The sequence below is a fragment of the Aptenodytes patagonicus genome, chromosome 21 (genome assembly GCF_965638725.1).
Source record: "Aptenodytes patagonicus chromosome 21, bAptPat1.pri.cur, whole genome shotgun sequence".
In the NCBI taxonomy this organism is placed as follows: domain Eukaryota; kingdom Metazoa; phylum Chordata; class Aves; order Sphenisciformes; family Spheniscidae; genus Aptenodytes; species Aptenodytes patagonicus.
Window position 1 is genome coordinate 1799988 of NC_134969.1, and position 16208 is coordinate 1816195.

General features: G+C 42.2%; 1 protein-coding gene across 2 annotated transcripts; it reads left to right on the top strand.

Annotated features, from left to right (window-relative positions):
- The first annotated feature begins 34 nt into the window (after positions 1–34).
- Positions 35–15729, top strand: SFPQ (splicing factor proline and glutamine rich). Of its 2 annotated transcripts, XM_076357498.1 has the most exons (13): positions 35–762; positions 1141–1329; positions 1424–1725; positions 1840–1935; positions 3303–3499; positions 3795–3879; positions 4173–4290; positions 4496–4544; positions 4624–4745; positions 7382–10574; positions 13732–13776; positions 14072–14146; positions 15650–15729. In XM_076357498.1, the coding sequence occupies exons 1-10, from the start codon at positions 112–114 to the stop codon at positions 7517–7519; spliced, it is 1947 nt and encodes a 648-aa protein (XP_076213613.1). In that variant the 5' UTR covers positions 35–111; the 3' UTR covers positions 7520–10574; positions 13732–13776; positions 14072–14146; positions 15650–15729. The 2 variants fall into 2 exon arrangements, with proteins under 2 accessions (XP_076213613.1, XP_076213614.1); XM_076357499.1 differs by lacking the exon at positions 7382–10574.
- The last annotated feature ends 479 nt before the right edge of the window (positions 15730–16208 follow it).

The window sequence follows — 16208 nt, forward strand, 5'->3', positions numbered from 1 at the left end:
CAAAGGCGGCGGCGAGGCCGTTCAGCTCGCCGCCATTTTGAGCAGCGGGCTCTGAGAAGCAGCAGTCGCGGCCGGAGCACCTCTTCTCCTCCGCCTCCTTCCACCACCACCATGTCGCGGGATCGGTTCCGTAGCCGTGGCGGCGGCGGAGGCGGCTTCCACCGGCGCGGCGGCGGCGGTGGCCGCGGCGGCCCCAACCACGATTTCCGCTCTCCGCCGCCCGGCATGGGCATGGGCCAGAACCGCGGCCCCATGGGAGGCGGCCCGCAGGGCCCGGGCGGCCCGCCGGGCGGAGGCCCGAAGCCCGAGCCTCCGAAGCCGCCCGCGTCGACCTCTGCTCCGCCTTCTTCGTCCTCTTCAGCCGCCGCCACCGCGGCGGGGCCTGCCGGCAGCCAGGCCGGCCCGGGAGCGCCTCCGCCGTCCGCGCTGCCCGCGGGGCAGCCGCCGCAGCAGCAGGCCCCGGTGTCGGCGCCTTCCTCGGCTCCCTCCGGCCCGGGGGTGCAGCCGCAGCCCAAGCCGAGCCCCAGCCCCACCCCAGCCGGCGGCCCTAAGAAAGGACAAGGACAGTCGCCCGGCGGCGGGCCCAAGGGACCGGGCGGCCCCCAGCAGGGGCCCGGCGGGCCGCACAAGGGCGGGCCGGGGCACCGCGGCGGGCCGGGCGGAGAGCCGCGCGGCCGCGGGCAGCAGCACCAGGGACAGCAGAGCCTCTCCTCGCAGCAGGGCTCGGCCGGCGGCGGCGGCGGCGAGAAGCTCTCGGACGAGGTGAGTCATGGCCCCCTCCCCCTCCCCGAGACGCAAGATGGCGGCGGCTGCGGGCGGGCCCGGCGCTTCCGCGCGCCCTCGCCGCCATCTTGAGGGGAGGAGCGCAGGGGCGGCGGGCCCGGGAGGGGGCGAGCCGAGAGGGGCGGCGGCGGCGAGCGCCGCCGCGCTGCGGGGACGCCTAAACATAATGTGCGTGTTCCCTAGGTGCCTAGGCAGCTCCCGACTGCAGCCTGAGGGGTCTGTGGCAGCATGGGTTTGTATTCGCTTGCGGTGCCCTGGAGGTGCTCTGGGCTTCCTGGCGGGAGAAGGCCGCGGCTTGGCGGTGCAGGCGGCGGGGCTGCACGCAATGATGGCTCGAACTGGTCTGCTTCTTTGTAGGGATTTAAAGCAAACCTCTCTCTTCTGAGGCGACCCGGGGAGAAGACCTATACTCAGCGTTGCCGCTTGTTTGTTGGGAATTTGCCCGCTGATATAACAGACGAAGACTTTAAAAGACTGTTCGCCAAATATGGGGAGCCAGGAGAGGTTTTTATCAACAAAGGGAAAGGCTTTGGATTCATTAAATTGGTAGGCTTTTGTACTGTGCGTCCATCCGTTTAATTCTCACGAAATAGTAATTTACAACTTGGTTTTCTAAAACTGGATCTTAAACTTTCCTCAGGAATCTAGAGCTCTTGCAGAAATTGCGAAGGCAGAACTGGACGATACCCCCATGAGGGGTCGGCAGCTTCGTGTTCGTTTTGCCACACATGCTGCTGCTCTTTCAGTGCGTAATCTTTCACCCTATGTGTCCAACGAGTTGCTGGAGGAAGCTTTTTCCCAGTTTGGTCCAGTGGAAAGAGCTGTTGTGATTGTAGATGATCGAGGTAGATCAACAGGAAAAGGCATTGTTGAATTTGCATCAAAGCCAGCTGCAAGAAAAGCATTTGAACGGTGTACCGAAGGAGTGTTTTTGTTGACAACGTAAGTATTCTGCTGCTTAGGATTTTTAGTTTGAAGCTGAATAAAATTGTCAGCTTCTAGTTTTTCAGAATGGAGATTCTTACGGAAAAGTAAAATGAGTATTTTTTTGTTCAGCACTCCTAGGCCAGTTATTGTGGAACCATTGGAACAACTGGATGATGAAGATGGTCTTCCAGAAAAGCTTGCTCAGAAGAATCCGATGTATCAAAAGTAGGCACTGTCTTTTGGTATAAAGATTATATAGATGATGATGTATGTAGTATTGTCCCAGGCTGAAGGAAACAGAGTAATTTTTCAGAAACAGGCTTTGAATTTTGCGTAATACTTTCAGTTCTTGGGTTTTTTGGTAGTAGTTTGTTTGTAGATAACGTAACGTACTGATTTGTTTCATATATTCACTAAGCATTACACAAGCAATTTTCTACATTGTATTGCAAAGAAACAGTAAAGCCTAAATAGCAGCCCAATAACATGTTTTTTTGGTATGTGTAGAAACTCTTGAAAATCAGACTTCAACTGTTCATCCTATTGTTGAGAACTGTCATCTCACTTAAGGTGTATCTCATGTTGATGATCCCATAGGGAATTTACAAACTGATGTTTATGGTATGAAATGAGAAATTAAGTAAAACTTTAACTCATTCCATGATTAATAAAAACTAGTTGCCTATGGATTTGCCTTATGAAGCTGACCCCTGGGCATAGAAGAATAGGTAAAAGTCTATAGGAGTCTTTTCCTAAGTAGCAGTTTTAGGTTAGGATCTGTATATTAAACCTGTTGTAGAAATGCTGTATGTTCTCACATTACAAAAGGGAGTGCAGGGGGGAGATCCAGTCAGTTGTTGTATGCGAAAGTGTTCAAAATTACTTGCTTTGATCAAAAACTATAAATGGTTTTAGAGGCAGTGTCTTTGAAAACAGTGTCGATTAGTACAGTGTTCCTAAAGCGTTGAAACACTTTACTTTGCTAATGTATGGAAAGCTTTTGAACCTTCCTAGTTTTGTTCCATTAATTACTGAATCTTGGCCTCCGATTTCTTTATATGACAAAATAAACTGTTGGCCCTCAGGCATTTTGAAAACTATTTAAGTTAAAGTGAAGATTACTACTTGCCTTTGACACATAGTGCTTTGGCTAAGTCGGTACTGAAAAAATCCATTTCTCCATATGCTGTTGTTTTGAGCAGCTGTACCTGCTTGGGCAAAGGCCTGTCTTGTTTGAGGATTTTGCATCTGGCAATTGCCAGCAGTGGAGTGTCTAAGGAAGAAGTTAAGAACAAGATAAGTGTGAAGTAGAACTGTAAGTGGGAAGATTTGCTTGGATGTGTTAGTGCAGGAGTCTCCATATTTGCTATGGTAATGGTAGTATTTATATTAAATGCTGCTGTTTAAGTGTGTAAAATGCTGTACTGTTACCAGCATTCTGTCACAGCAAGTTTTCTACCACATAGTTGTGAGGTAGTATTTTCAGGGCTCCTTTGATGTTCCCTGGTAATTCTGCTATTCTGCTTGCAATCTTTTATTGACCTTCAGTTTCCAGGTTTACCCAGTCTGAATGAGTGTCTTCCTTTCTGCAGGGAAAGAGAGACTCCTCCCCGTTTTGCTCAGCCTGGCAGTTTTGAATTTGAATATTCCCAGAGGTGGAAATCTTTAGATGAAATGGAAAAACAGCAGAGAGAGCAAGTGGCAAAAAACATGAAAGATGCCAAGGACAAACTTGAAAGTGAGATGGAGGATGCTTATCACGAGCATCAGGCAAACCTCTTGCGTCAAGGTAATTTGCTCTGAATTCTGTATCATATTTTTGCTCTAAATGCTAGCTTAAATGTATGGCTGTTTAACGGTTTAACGAATAATTTCACGCTTCCTCCTGCTAACTTGAGAATTTCAGACTTAAAAAAGAGTAACTGGTAGTTTTTCAATTTTATTTAAATGAAGTCTTGTTAAGAATAGTGACACTCTGAAGGTAGCTGTCTGCCATAGTGCAGATGAGGTTGATCTAACTCAAATCTGAGCTTAAATCTGATGAGAGTTTGTGAAATAGCTGCTGACAAGCTTCATTTCTGCAGACCTTATGAGGCGTCAGGAAGAACTGAGGCGTATGGAAGAACTCCATAATCAAGAAATGCAGAAACGCAAGGAAATTCAGCTGAGGTTGGTTTGGCTTTCATGGGATTTTTTTCAATGTTGCATTTGTAGGTTTTTTAAAATGACTTAAATATGAAAGTTTTTTTTTCAAGAAACACCATTGCTGCTTCACTTTGTGTATGAGAAATTGAACGGCAGTGTAAGTTTTTCCTCAAGTATTTGAGCATCATAGAGTATCTTTTTTTGCTTAAGTGTAATCATTCAGTGCTTTTTAAATTGCTCATGCAAGTGATATTGATGAGATAAGCGTTCAACATGTCACACTCCTGGGGTTTAACAGTCTGCTTTGGGATGATCAGGCAGGAGGAGGAGCGTCGCAGGCGGGAAGAGGAAATGATGATACGTCAGCGGGAGATGGAAGAACAAATGAGAAGACAGAGGGAAGAGAATTATAGTAGAATGGGTTACATGGATCCAGTAAGTGAAATCATGATTTTTTTGATACATTACCATGTTCGGGAATTTTTTTGATGTGTTTTCAAGATTGATGCATTTTGCTTCCTTTAGGATAGATAATGCGATGTCTTTGTGTAGGTGAAATGGTAGTAGTTTGCTTTATCTCCTGAAAGGCGTGGATTTCAGTAGTTGATTATCCGTGCTAAAAGTTGTTTCTTCTATGCAGAGGGAGAGAGACATGAGAATGGGTGGTGCCACCACAATGAACATGGGAGGTAAAGAATTTTTAAATAGTTACTTTAAGTGGTTAACTTAGAAATTGTCAGAATATGATTATATATTTCTCTTTCTTAGATCCTTATGCTTCTGCAGCCCAGAAATTTCCACCTCTCGGAGGTGGTGGCGGCATAGGTTATGAAGCTAATCCAGGAGTTGGCCAAGCAGCCATGAGTGGTTCTATGATGGGAAGTGACATGGTAATGTATCCTGTGGTGGCTTTAGTTTAGCACAAGGGAAAAGTTGTGGTTGGGAATTGAGTTCTCTACCAGTGTTCGGATGGTTGTGTAAATTTCACTGTTAACTGCTGACTTTCTTGTCAGGTATTTAATATGAAGACTAGTGTGGCAGTATGTAGTACTAGACTAGTTCTTAACCATTATGGTAGCTTACACAGTCGGAAGTTGTTTGTAAGTAAATTCAAATGTGCTGTCAAGCATATTTGCAATTAACTCGACTTTTATTGGACTTTGGAAATTCTGCGTCACTGTTAGGCTTGGAAGGATTTTTTATAAATTCTAGAGAATGACAAATTTCATAATTAAAATACATATGTAGTAGCTTTTCAGTAATTTGACATTCTGTATTTATGGACAAGAGAGATTTTTGTTCTCCTTTCCAATGTGTAACATTGCATTTATTTTGGCCCTTCCAAGCCTAGTTAGGATTGATGCATGTTTGTATGGGTATGCTGTTAATTAAAAAATCTGCGCACATGTCTATTTAAGCAGCAGATTAACTTAATCAATGGTAAACAGCATATGACTTATTCTGTATGCTGATGTTTGCCATAGAAGAGCAGAAATGCTGTTTTTTAGATTTAGGCATGTTCCAGCGGTCCTTGACTGTAGCCATTTTGTGGTTCCTATCTCACAGAGGAATGATAGCCCGTTCTTGTTTTTCCGTGTTGGGCATGACTATATAGGTAGAGATTGTTAAAGCTACGGCATATCTCATGTTCTGAGGTATGTTTCCAAACTGTACTATTTTTGGCACACCATATGTGTGAATGGGCTTTGAGCCTGCTTGGTGTTATCACACTGAAGCAATACGGATGTAGATTAAAGAAATGCTTAATGGGTAGGATGGAAATCTATGTTGGTTTAGGTGGTGATATTAGTGTGTTTTCACCCTCCTCAAAGGGTGTACACTCTGTAGCGCAAGCTGAAGTAAATGATTTTTGGGTGGGTTTAGGCCTCTGGCTTAATGTGGTGAGCTACCATAGTAGCTTGTCAGGTATCTTCCATTTTTTTGGGGAACCATATCTTTGGAATGATAACTTTGCAGAGCATCATTGATTCAGTAGACAGTGCCGGTGGCCTTAATGTATCTATATAATCTACTGATACTTAAGCAGTTCCTAAGCTTCCCGTGAACAGTTAAGCAGTCTGTGGTGAATGCTGTGTACATTTTTCTCCTGAAAATCATCGTACAGGTGCATGCTGAACTTGTGTAATACTTGAAAACGTGATGTGGTCAAAAGGTGTGACAGTAAGATGGTTTAACTGCCTTGAGTTTCTTAGGATGGGGATCTCTGCCACACAGTGCTGTCACAGTTACTGGGCTGATATCTTTTAAACAGAATTGGAGATAAGCTTAAGCTGCCATGAATTAGGCAGAAAGAACCTAGATAATCTTTCTGAAATTCTTTTCTTGGAAGGATTGAAACTAACTTTCAGAAGTCAAGAACTTGAAGTGTGAATTTTCAGTTGCAGATACCTTTTGTAACAAACAAGCTACCATTGTTCTGTTACTCGGTAGTGGAAAACTTACTTGAAATGAAAGTTTAAAGCTATCTTTGACTTTATAATTTGTCAGTTCTGTAGATTGAATGCTGATCACACCTACTGATACAGTAACTGAATGAAGTACATGCAACTAGAGGTACTAGTAAAAATACCTGAAGTCTCTGCTTTATTGCAGGGTAATTTAGCTTTTACATCTTGGTGTGAAACCTTTCAACGCTGTGAAGTTGTGAATTTTCCAAGAGCTTGTGGTGGAAGTGGGGTGGGAAGGGAGATATTGACTGGATGCACACAACCCTTTGTGCATAGTTCTAACTGGAAACACTGAATAAATTGTAGTTCTTTGAACACGTTTTGCATATTATACAGCAGCAGTTCCGGAGTACGTGGGATTTAACAAATGCAAGTCTTTTGATCGAGCAATTGCGTTGGTTAGGTAAATCACTGGTCATTAGCTTTTTTCACACTTTTTTTCTTCTTGCAATCCAGTAGTGCTCACAATCAGTTTTGGTTACTGCCTAAGGCCTCTGCAGTTTAGTCAGCAGACCGTAGTCTTAACCCCATCTTGAAAAGCACATGGTCTCTATTGCAGCACATGCCATTAACTGGTGAGTAGGCATTCTGTTTACAATGACATTTTATGAATGTCAGCTCATACTTCAGTGAACAGAAGATTTGTTCTCTGGCTAGGCTTATTTGGAAATGAGTGATGTAATCTAAGCTTTTACTGCACTAAAGGTGAGAAGTTTGCAAGCTATTTGCATTAACTTGGTTGAAAATTGCTAGAGCTCATTTGGAAAAGTTGTTAATTCACATCTGCACTAATGCTTACATTTCTAGCACTGCAGGGAGGATCTGTTCTTTGTAACAGATGTATGAGAATGCATCAAGTGGGAACATACCTCAAGGCATGTATTACAATAAACTAATTTTTAAATTACCCTTTTTTCCTTTCTATGTTCCCGGTACCTGTGGATCGGCTCAATGGTGATTGTATCGACGAACCTTGACTGCGGAACCTTCTAAAAATATATACTTAACACACATGGACATCAACTACATATAATGAACTGTTAATTCTGTTCCAATAGCGTCCTGAACGCTTTGGGCAGGGAGGTGCGGGGCCTGTGGGTGGCCAGGGTCCTAGAGGAATGGGGCCTGGAACACCAACAGGATATGGTAGAGGGAGAGAAGAATATGAAGGCCCAAACAAAAAGCCCCGATTTTAGATGTGACCTGTAGTTTCATTCCAGTTTGTTTTTGTCTGTCTTGTTTAGACACCAACTTTTTAATTCTTGCATTTTAGTAAGAAAGCTACGTTTTTATGGATGTTAGAAACTTACTGACCTAATATTTGTAAGTGGTCTGTTTGGGCGAGTACAATTTAATTATGTAATGCAGTGTTTCAAAACAAATTTAGCTGTTTTTTTGATGTATAACGTCCCTAACTTGATGGCAGTGTACCTTGTGCCACTGAATTCCCAAAGTGTACCAACTTTTTTTTTACTGTGCTTCAAATAAATAGAAAACTAAATGTAGTAACTCTTCTTGCCATTCGTGGTTAAACATACGAGGCTAAATACCACACCTTCCGCAGTAAACCGAGGGTCTTGAGTAGAGGTCAAACTAGACCAGGGTGTGGAACTGTAGTGAAGAGTGAGATCTCTTCCCCTAATGCCTCTAGCTTAAGATTGGGTCAGGTAGTACCCTAACTTTCCAGTAGGTGCAGATTTTTTTAGCATTAACTGTGCTGCAATAAGGAAGCAAATGGAAATCTTGCAAGTGCTGTAAGATACAATAATTAACGCTACACTGCAAGCAGTGCAGTATATAATGAATTTCATATTTTAGCTACGGATAATGGGCGGTGGGATGGTAGCACTTACCACCTTGGCAGTTACTGCTTGGAATCTTTTAAAGACTTTAAGCAGAAGACTAGCAATGGTTATTTTAAAATAAATTCATAGAATGACTTGTATTGGCTGACTTCCTAACTAAAGGATTGTTAATGTGATATTTATATGCTCTCAAGCTGTCTGAGATTACAGGATCTGGCCTTGCTCCGTATTGTATACTTGCCTGAAATTGCTTGGCAAAAAGACCAGAAGTGTTACTTGAGTGATTACGGTTAACTTGCTTATGTCCTCATGCTAACTGAGTGGACTAATTTGCATAGTTCAGAATACAATTATTTGTATTATGGGGACTGCAGGAACTATTCTTAAATCATGTAGCTGGTGGTCAAATCCTAAAAACCTGTATGTAAAATACAGAAATTAGCTTGCTTGCATGATGGTTATCGCTCTTTTATTATTGATGTTTGGAGATAATGCATCAAAAGTAGTATCTGAATCTGGAGTTTAATAGTTAATCCTACACAGTACAAATAAACTCCCTTTAAGGTTCTTTTGTAGAAGATTTGATGAATTCGTTAGCTTGCTGTTCATTTTATTAAGCCCCAGAAGAATTTCAAAGCATTCTGGACTCATTGATAAGGTAGTTGCTTTGCTTACTATTACATTGTACCAGATAAACTGGGAACATGACTTCCCAGTGTAAAATACCTTGGTGTTAATGCAGGATACATCAACCTGCTTGGCACAAAGTAGGTAAACTTAGTTTGGCTGTACCTTCACACGATTCCCCAACTACTGAGCATTCTGTGAGTAGCTTTAATCTTCCAAAGATCTTTCCATTCCTTGTGCTAAGCATTGGCTAATTCTAAATTCTATGCTAAATTTTCTCTGCGGTTAAAACTTCAGTGTCAGATTGCAGTATTTTAGAGTGCAGATGATCCCTCTTGAAGTACTCACTGTAAGTGCTGTTACTCCTCAAATGAAAAAATAGCATGTTGTGAAATGCTGATACCAGGTAACACTGACTTGGAATATTAAGCGCACTAAATAGCGACTCAGCTTGTTTGGTGAATGCTTCTTATTTTCCCAGAAAAGTTTGGGGGTTGATAACATGCTACGATAATGAATTGCTATTCAGGAAATTCCGAATTGGCAGTTCCTAAACTGCGGACCAAGTATTTGGGAGTACTTGTATTGGATACTTAGTTTAAAAATCAGCAGTACCGATGCAATTTGCTTTATTGAAGTAGTATTAAATAATGCATATGTTTTTTGGAGGGTGTTCATGGGACACCCGCAAAAGGTGAAGGTGTCTGAGATGGGGAATTCTGAACGTAAACATTAAATTAATTTTTTCAGTTTATTTTTCAGATTACATGTCATTCTTTATTAAAGAGATGCTGGTGCATATCCTAAAGTATGTTCTTTTGTAGTTCTGTAACTTGGAAGAGTGAAGGATGCTGATGTCCTTGTACCTTACAGAGGTTGTCTTTTGGTACCCCTGTTTTGTACGTAAGCTACTGTTGCTAGGTATTAAAAATAGCTGAGTTGCAAAACCATGATTAGCAAATATATTGAAAGATTTGGCAGTTTTCAAAACATCTGAAAGTTTGGTTAAATCTAGCTTTGTTGTAGCTGCATAAGCAGAATTTCTAAAACAAGTTCTGCTTTGAGTTGCATGTATTAAACAGGCATACAATTGACTAGCCAACTTCTTTTCAAGACCTTTTAAAGGTGGTGTCTTAAAAGCTGGCAAACATGTCAACTTTAAAATCTGATAAAGTTGCTAAATGTGGGAGGCGAGAAAGTTACGTTCCTTTGATCTGTTCCTATGAGGTTTTGGACTTTTTTCATAAAATCAGATTTATATAATTGAATCTTTAAAACCATTTAGAAAAGTGCTTCGTTGGTCAGACCTGTTTTTGGATGGTCTGGATCACATAACACATTTTTGTACTGGACTTGGAGGACATTGGCTGTTGCAATTTAGCTTGCTTTATCAAAATTGAGCCCATTTTGACACTTAGATCTCTAAAAACTGCAGCATGCAGAAACTGGTATCGTTATATCTTCACGCTTTCTCAGAAATGAATACAGAATAATCTTATCTTCTGGTGTAGACACATTACACTAATCATTTATACAGCTGATGAGAAACTGAAACTGCTTTTGAGATTTTGTGGTATTTTTGTGGTAGAAAAATTCTTGGCTTCTCCTTGGCAACCATTTACTGTGGCAGCAAGTTTTTGCTGGAGTTTGAGACTGCAATTTACACTTAAAACTAGTGGCCTGCTACATAACTGCACTTAGCCAGCATTTCTGCAGTTCATAACTGTGAGGAACGTAGTACCACAAATGGCAATGGACATTAGGACCCGGATGTAGTATTCCTGCTTGCTCCAAGATTCTCATTGCCGACTGCATACAGGTAGGTAACAAGCAATATAATATAACTTGGTGACTTTCTATGTAATCTTATACTGTGGGTATTCTGACATCACACTTCTGACTGTGGAATTACAGTGCAGCACTCTTCATACCTGTATGTTAAGCTTGCATCAAAGCTGCGTGGTTTTCGGTTTTAAGCTTTGTCTTGTTCAGAGTCAATAAGCAACTTACTGTGATTCTTAGATAAGTATTTTCAGACCCGATTCCTTTGTACATGTGACTCGGCTTGTGTGGATTTTTCTTAGTTCTGATGTAACGAAGATATTCTTAGAACGAGCTCTGTGGGGAAGAGGGAATGTGATCTTACACTCACTTAACTAGTCAACTAGGTGCTGTCAGTGCCTAGAAAAGGACTGTTTAAACTTTCTGTAGTGACAAAATGGCCCATCTGCAGCACATCCCTACAAGAGTCTTGGTTCAGTAGGAAATGCGTTAGTAATCACTGCTCTAGCCTTGTGTGTGCTACGTGATAGTCACTTAAAGCTTGCTAATACAGTCAACTTTGAGACTGATGTGGAATATTTTTGAGGACATACAAATGAGTGCTTGAATGAATCCCTGTGGGTAGTTTCATAGAGCTTATTGGACATTTCAGTTGTCTTTATTTTAATCTTTGATAAGTGTAATACATTCCTCTGCCTTTAATTGACAGTGATGAGATTCTGTATTTCTGCCTCGTAGAGTCATCTTGGTAGTATAATGCTCAATTTCATTTTTCATCAGTCTTGGGGATGTAATTCTAAATTCTTCGTTACTAGAAATACTGAATGTAGTGTTTCAGGATTAACATGCTTACACTTCCAGACATCCAGACATGCTGTTCTCCAATTCTTTTGCATTAGCTCTTGAACCTGAATTTCAAGGTCCCTTGTTTCAGCACATGACCTAGCTCTTGTCTGATGTTCAGTTCATTTCAGAGGTGTTGTAACGTGTTTTCCCGCTTGTTCTGCAAAGTTCTGCTTTGCACACTTGTTTCTGGTATTATTGTCACATTTGGACCCTTCTGTGTTATCTTCCAGGCGAGACTCTTGCTGGTGAACAGGGGATCTGCTGGACAGCCTTGCCCTCTGCTGTAGCTATCTTTTCATGTTCCATTGAAAGCTTGAAGTAGCAGCTACACCTTAAGATCATAATAACAGGTCTTTGGTTACACCACAGTGAGTGTAGCCGAACTCCAGCTAGTCAAGCAGTGACACCACTTGTCACAAAGTCAGTTTGGCTTTTCGTGATGCCTTACTCTTACCTGTGACTAGAATTCGATAGCAAAACTGATGGCAGTATGCGTACTGTCGTGTAGCAAAACTGAATTATTAATCTCTAAACCAGTGCTCAGATCCAACTAGTTTTTCCAGTGTGCTCTGGATACTTGACCTGCAGGGATGTCGTGGAGGGGTTACTGGCACATCTGCCTCATTCTACGTACTTGAACTAGCAGGTTTTTTACATTCTTGGAGCAAGCAATTTGTGACTGAACCATGGGTCTCATACCAGCTCTGACTGTCTGCAGTAATGAAACTTGGTGTGGTAGCTAACTTAAAAGCAAATAGTCATGTCTGCTCTAAGTCAGTCTGTAACAAGTGGGTACAAGAAATGACATTAAAGTGCTTGCATTGTGTTTCATCTTGGTTTTATCTGTGTGTGAAATACACTTTTTCTCAAAAGCTTATCTGAAGCTCAGAAGTGTGGTGTCAGAATACATATGCGTACCTGCTAGGCCCTCAGATCCAGATACTGGTGCTGTCAGGAGAGAGCACAGCATAGCGTGTATGGGGGCTTTACTGTAACATTAAGCATACAAAGTGTTGATTTGCTTGCAGTTTTCCCCATAGCTAAACACTGAGGCCTGTGAGTAGTTTTAGGACTTGAGCAGTAATGGGGTTGCATGTCTCTGTTAATCATTGCCAGCTGCAGTGACATGATCAGGAAGGCCAGTGTTTTGTTCCATTATGTTAAATGAGGCTAAGCATGTTGGAAAGGATGCATAAAAAGTATGCTGTTCTGGGTAATTACTTGGCTTCTTCCACTATTAGCAAGTTTGGAATCGGCTAATTAGCTTCAGATTTTTTTTCTCTCCATACCAGCTAGTGGGGCTCTTTAAATAGCTGCTTACTGGAAAAGGAAAAAAAGGGAGGATTGGCCTTCTCCCACCTCTGTCATTGCTGCTAGATAATGATTGACACGTTAGGACTTGGCTGTGCAATCCCGCAGTGGTCTGTGAATACCCCATCTCTATAAATGTTGCTTCTGAACACCAGTACTGAAGAGCTAACTGGGGAGGGTTGGGAGGAGTGTGGCTATAAGTGAATCTGGAGTGTTAAAAGGATGCACAAAGATATAGTATCCCTTATGCATGGTGTTTGTTGCTATGGCATAGAAAACAAAACGTGCATACTATACTTCTGCTCCTGAGGGCCATGATAAAACCCGGGTGGTGGGTTTGAGACTAAACTTGAACTTTGCCCTGCCTGGTCAGATCACATTGTGACCATGGTGTGATTTGCCTCCCAACTAGAGGTGTGCACAGAACCTTGTACTACTACATCCCCAGCTGCTGACCATTGCAGTTTGCCCTCAACTTTGCTATATAGCAAAAGGGTGGGTCTTCAGAAGGGAAGAATCTGTTGCCGAGAATAAAAGCAGTAGACTGACAGTGCTAACCTCTAGTGTCTTCCTTTGGCTTTTGAAGCACTTCTAGGACTATCGAACCTGAGGGCTGCTAGGAGTCAGGGACGTTGCACTCCTTCATGAAGGGGAAGAGAGAGGGCGTTACTACAGGAGACAAACTAGGGTAAAATAGTTGAAGTAGCTTGACAAAATTGTTAATGCCTTCACATAAGGGATAGTATACCTCTGGCTGCAATCAAACTTCATTGTACTCAGACTGGTGATTTACGGTTTGTGCTCAGACAAGGTGCAGTTCTTGAGTCAACTACCTGCATATTCCTTCATCTCTTTACAAGTGTTCAGGCTAGCCTATTTCTGCCCCTTATTCTTCCACTTAATATTTTGGAATAATTTGTAAATTTCCCCTCGTAACTAATCAGTCCATGTATCTTAAAACCTTATTTTTAAGTTAGTTTTGAAATGGTCAGAATTTTCTGTGTATTACTATAATAACTTCAGTTGTTATCCTTTAGGTGAAGATGAAAGCTGAGTGAAACCAGAGTGCTCATCCATGGGAAGTAAGCATAACTTTTCGTCTTGTTCTGAATGGGTGGAATAATAAAGGCTTCTGGGCACTTGATTTTCAGTCACTGAATAACTTTGAATTGGTGAATATTGAGAAATCGGTACGAGTGAATACATGAAATATGTAGGGTAGAGCTTAGTACCTGCTGTCAAGCTGTGGGGTTAAGCACCCAGGCTCCATCTGGGCTTGATATCTTGACAGCAGTGGTTAAAAATACTTGTCTAGACGTGGGTTTGTACAAAAGATATCAAAATCGCCGTGAGTATAACTTCTGAATATTTTTCCAGTTCAGGAGCCGAGCATGAGCACATCCAGCACAATGCCCAGTGATCTGTGGAGGGACCGAGATAACAAGTGAACAAGTAAGTTGTCGGTGTCCTTATACTGCTGTAAGAACTCGGTAGCCCATCACCCTGTGATGTATTATGTAGTTCCTGCCTGAAATTTGCCCTTGATTAATCTCATTTTTATATAAAATTTCTGAATATTTCTTTTGTAGAGCCGAGATATAACCATTCTTTGAGGCTTTTCAGCCCTGCAGCATCAAATAAACTCTGTCCTTTGAATGCTATAGGTGGTCAAACAAGAAATAACCATTCCTACATTCGGGCTCCAGTGAAAGGGGTGTGAATGGGGTGGGTGATGGTCAGTGCATGTTGTGGTTTAACCCCAGTTGGCAACTAAGCACCACCCAGCCGCTCGCTCACCCTTGCCCCCCCAGTGGGATGGGGGAGAGAATCGGAAGAGCAAAAGTAAGAAAACTTTGTGGGTTGAGATAAGAACAGTTTAATACTTGAAATAATAGAATAATAATAAAAACTTGTAATGGAAAGTAAAATGAGAAAGCAAAACAAACCACCCCAAAAAAACCCCAAGTGATGCAACTGCTCCCTGCCTGCTGACCGATGTCCAGCCAGTCCCTGACCAGCGGTTGCCGCCCCCCAGCCAACTCCCCCCGGTTTACATACTGAGCATGACGTCGTATGGTATGGAATATCCCTTTGGCCGGTTTGGGTCAGCTGTCCTGGCTGTGCCCCCTCCCAGCTTCTCGCTGGCAGGGCGTGAGAAGCTGAAAAGTCCTTGACTAGTGTAAGCACTGCTCAGCAACCACTGAAACACTGGTGTGTTATCAACATTGTTCTCATCCTAAATCCAAAACACAGCACTGTACCAGCTGCTAGGAAGAAAATTAACTCTATCCCTGCCGAAACCAGGACAGTAAGGAAAAAGGGGAACAATAGAACAGCTGCTTCTCAAATGTTAATCTAACTAAAAGTTGTTAAAAAGCTACTTTTCTGAAATATTTTAATGAACATTGAACTTTGAAAATAACCTGGAAGATTAATTAGCACATACAAGAGCACAAGCAGATAGTGATTTAGGGAAATAAACTAACTTGCAGAGCTGGAATTAATGAAATTTTCCCTCTAATTTACCACTTAAACTACAAGGGGGAACTGCAGATATTTAAAATCTTGTGTGAGGCGCAACGTGCAAAGTACCTTAACTCGGGAGTGATGGGTAAGTAACAGCTTAGATATGCCACAACTGAACCTGCAAGACACGGAGCCGGTGAGATTCAGTTGGTGAACTCCTGTTGAATCGTGTGTGATTTGTCACTGCTGCTCTTGTTTTTCTGGGTAATAAAACACAGAGCTGTTTCAGATCTTTGAAATTTGCACAGTAGATGAAAATGTGAATGCCATTCGTTTGATCTCAAGTCTGACATGAGAACTTAGGATCCTAGAGGACGTTTGACAGGTGCATGGCCTCTTGTGATGCACTGGTTCCCTTTCCATGTCATTACCTGTGATTTCTGCTGGTGTTTTTAATGTTCTTGCTAACTGTGTGCTTTGCACTTGCAGAAGAAGATGAAGTCCGAATGCAGTGAAGACGAGCCAGGAACATACAATTTTTAAAAATAAAGTATCTATTTTTTTCTAAATGACTTCTGTTTTATTCCCGAGTGTATTCGGTGAGTAAGCAATCTGTTCAGCTTAATGTGGTACGGATGAATTTGAGGAACACTGCCACAAATGAGGCTGCAGAAGGGGACACAGAACGTGCTTGGAGCACTGGAGTGAGAAGGGCATGGGTCGTTGGATCCTGCTCTACAGTGACAAGCACAGGAAAGATAACCACTCATAACTAATAAACTGACAGATACGTAGTACAGTACTTTTTTCCTGCTGGGCTTGTGCCACGGGCTTACTCTTGTAGTTAAAATGCTCCAGTTTTCAGGCTAGCTGTATTCCTGACCAGTGTGCAGCCATAGGTGCTTTTGCTAAATGACTAGCTTAATTTTTTTTTTATAAATTACGCTTGCACCTAAGGCACTTCAAGTATTTCTGGAAGTTTCACCCATTCCTTCCCCCATCTCGAGTCCTGTATACTGCTGTATTTTTAGATCATAGAATTAGAAAT

Excerpts from the sequence above, each read along its gene's own strand:
- SFPQ (XM_076357498.1), top strand. The coding sequence starts at position 112 with ATGTCGCGGGATCGGTTCCGTAGCCGTGGCGGCGGCGGAGGCGGCTTC. Across the intron at positions 1,726-1,839 it reads GGAGTGTTTTTGTTGACAAC|CACTCCTAGGCCAGTTATTG; the intron begins GTAAGTATTCTG and ends TTTTTTGTTCAG. Across the intron at positions 1,936-3,302 it reads AAGAATCCGATGTATCAAAA|GGAAAGAGAGACTCCTCCCC; the intron begins GTAGGCACTGTC and ends TCCTTTCTGCAG.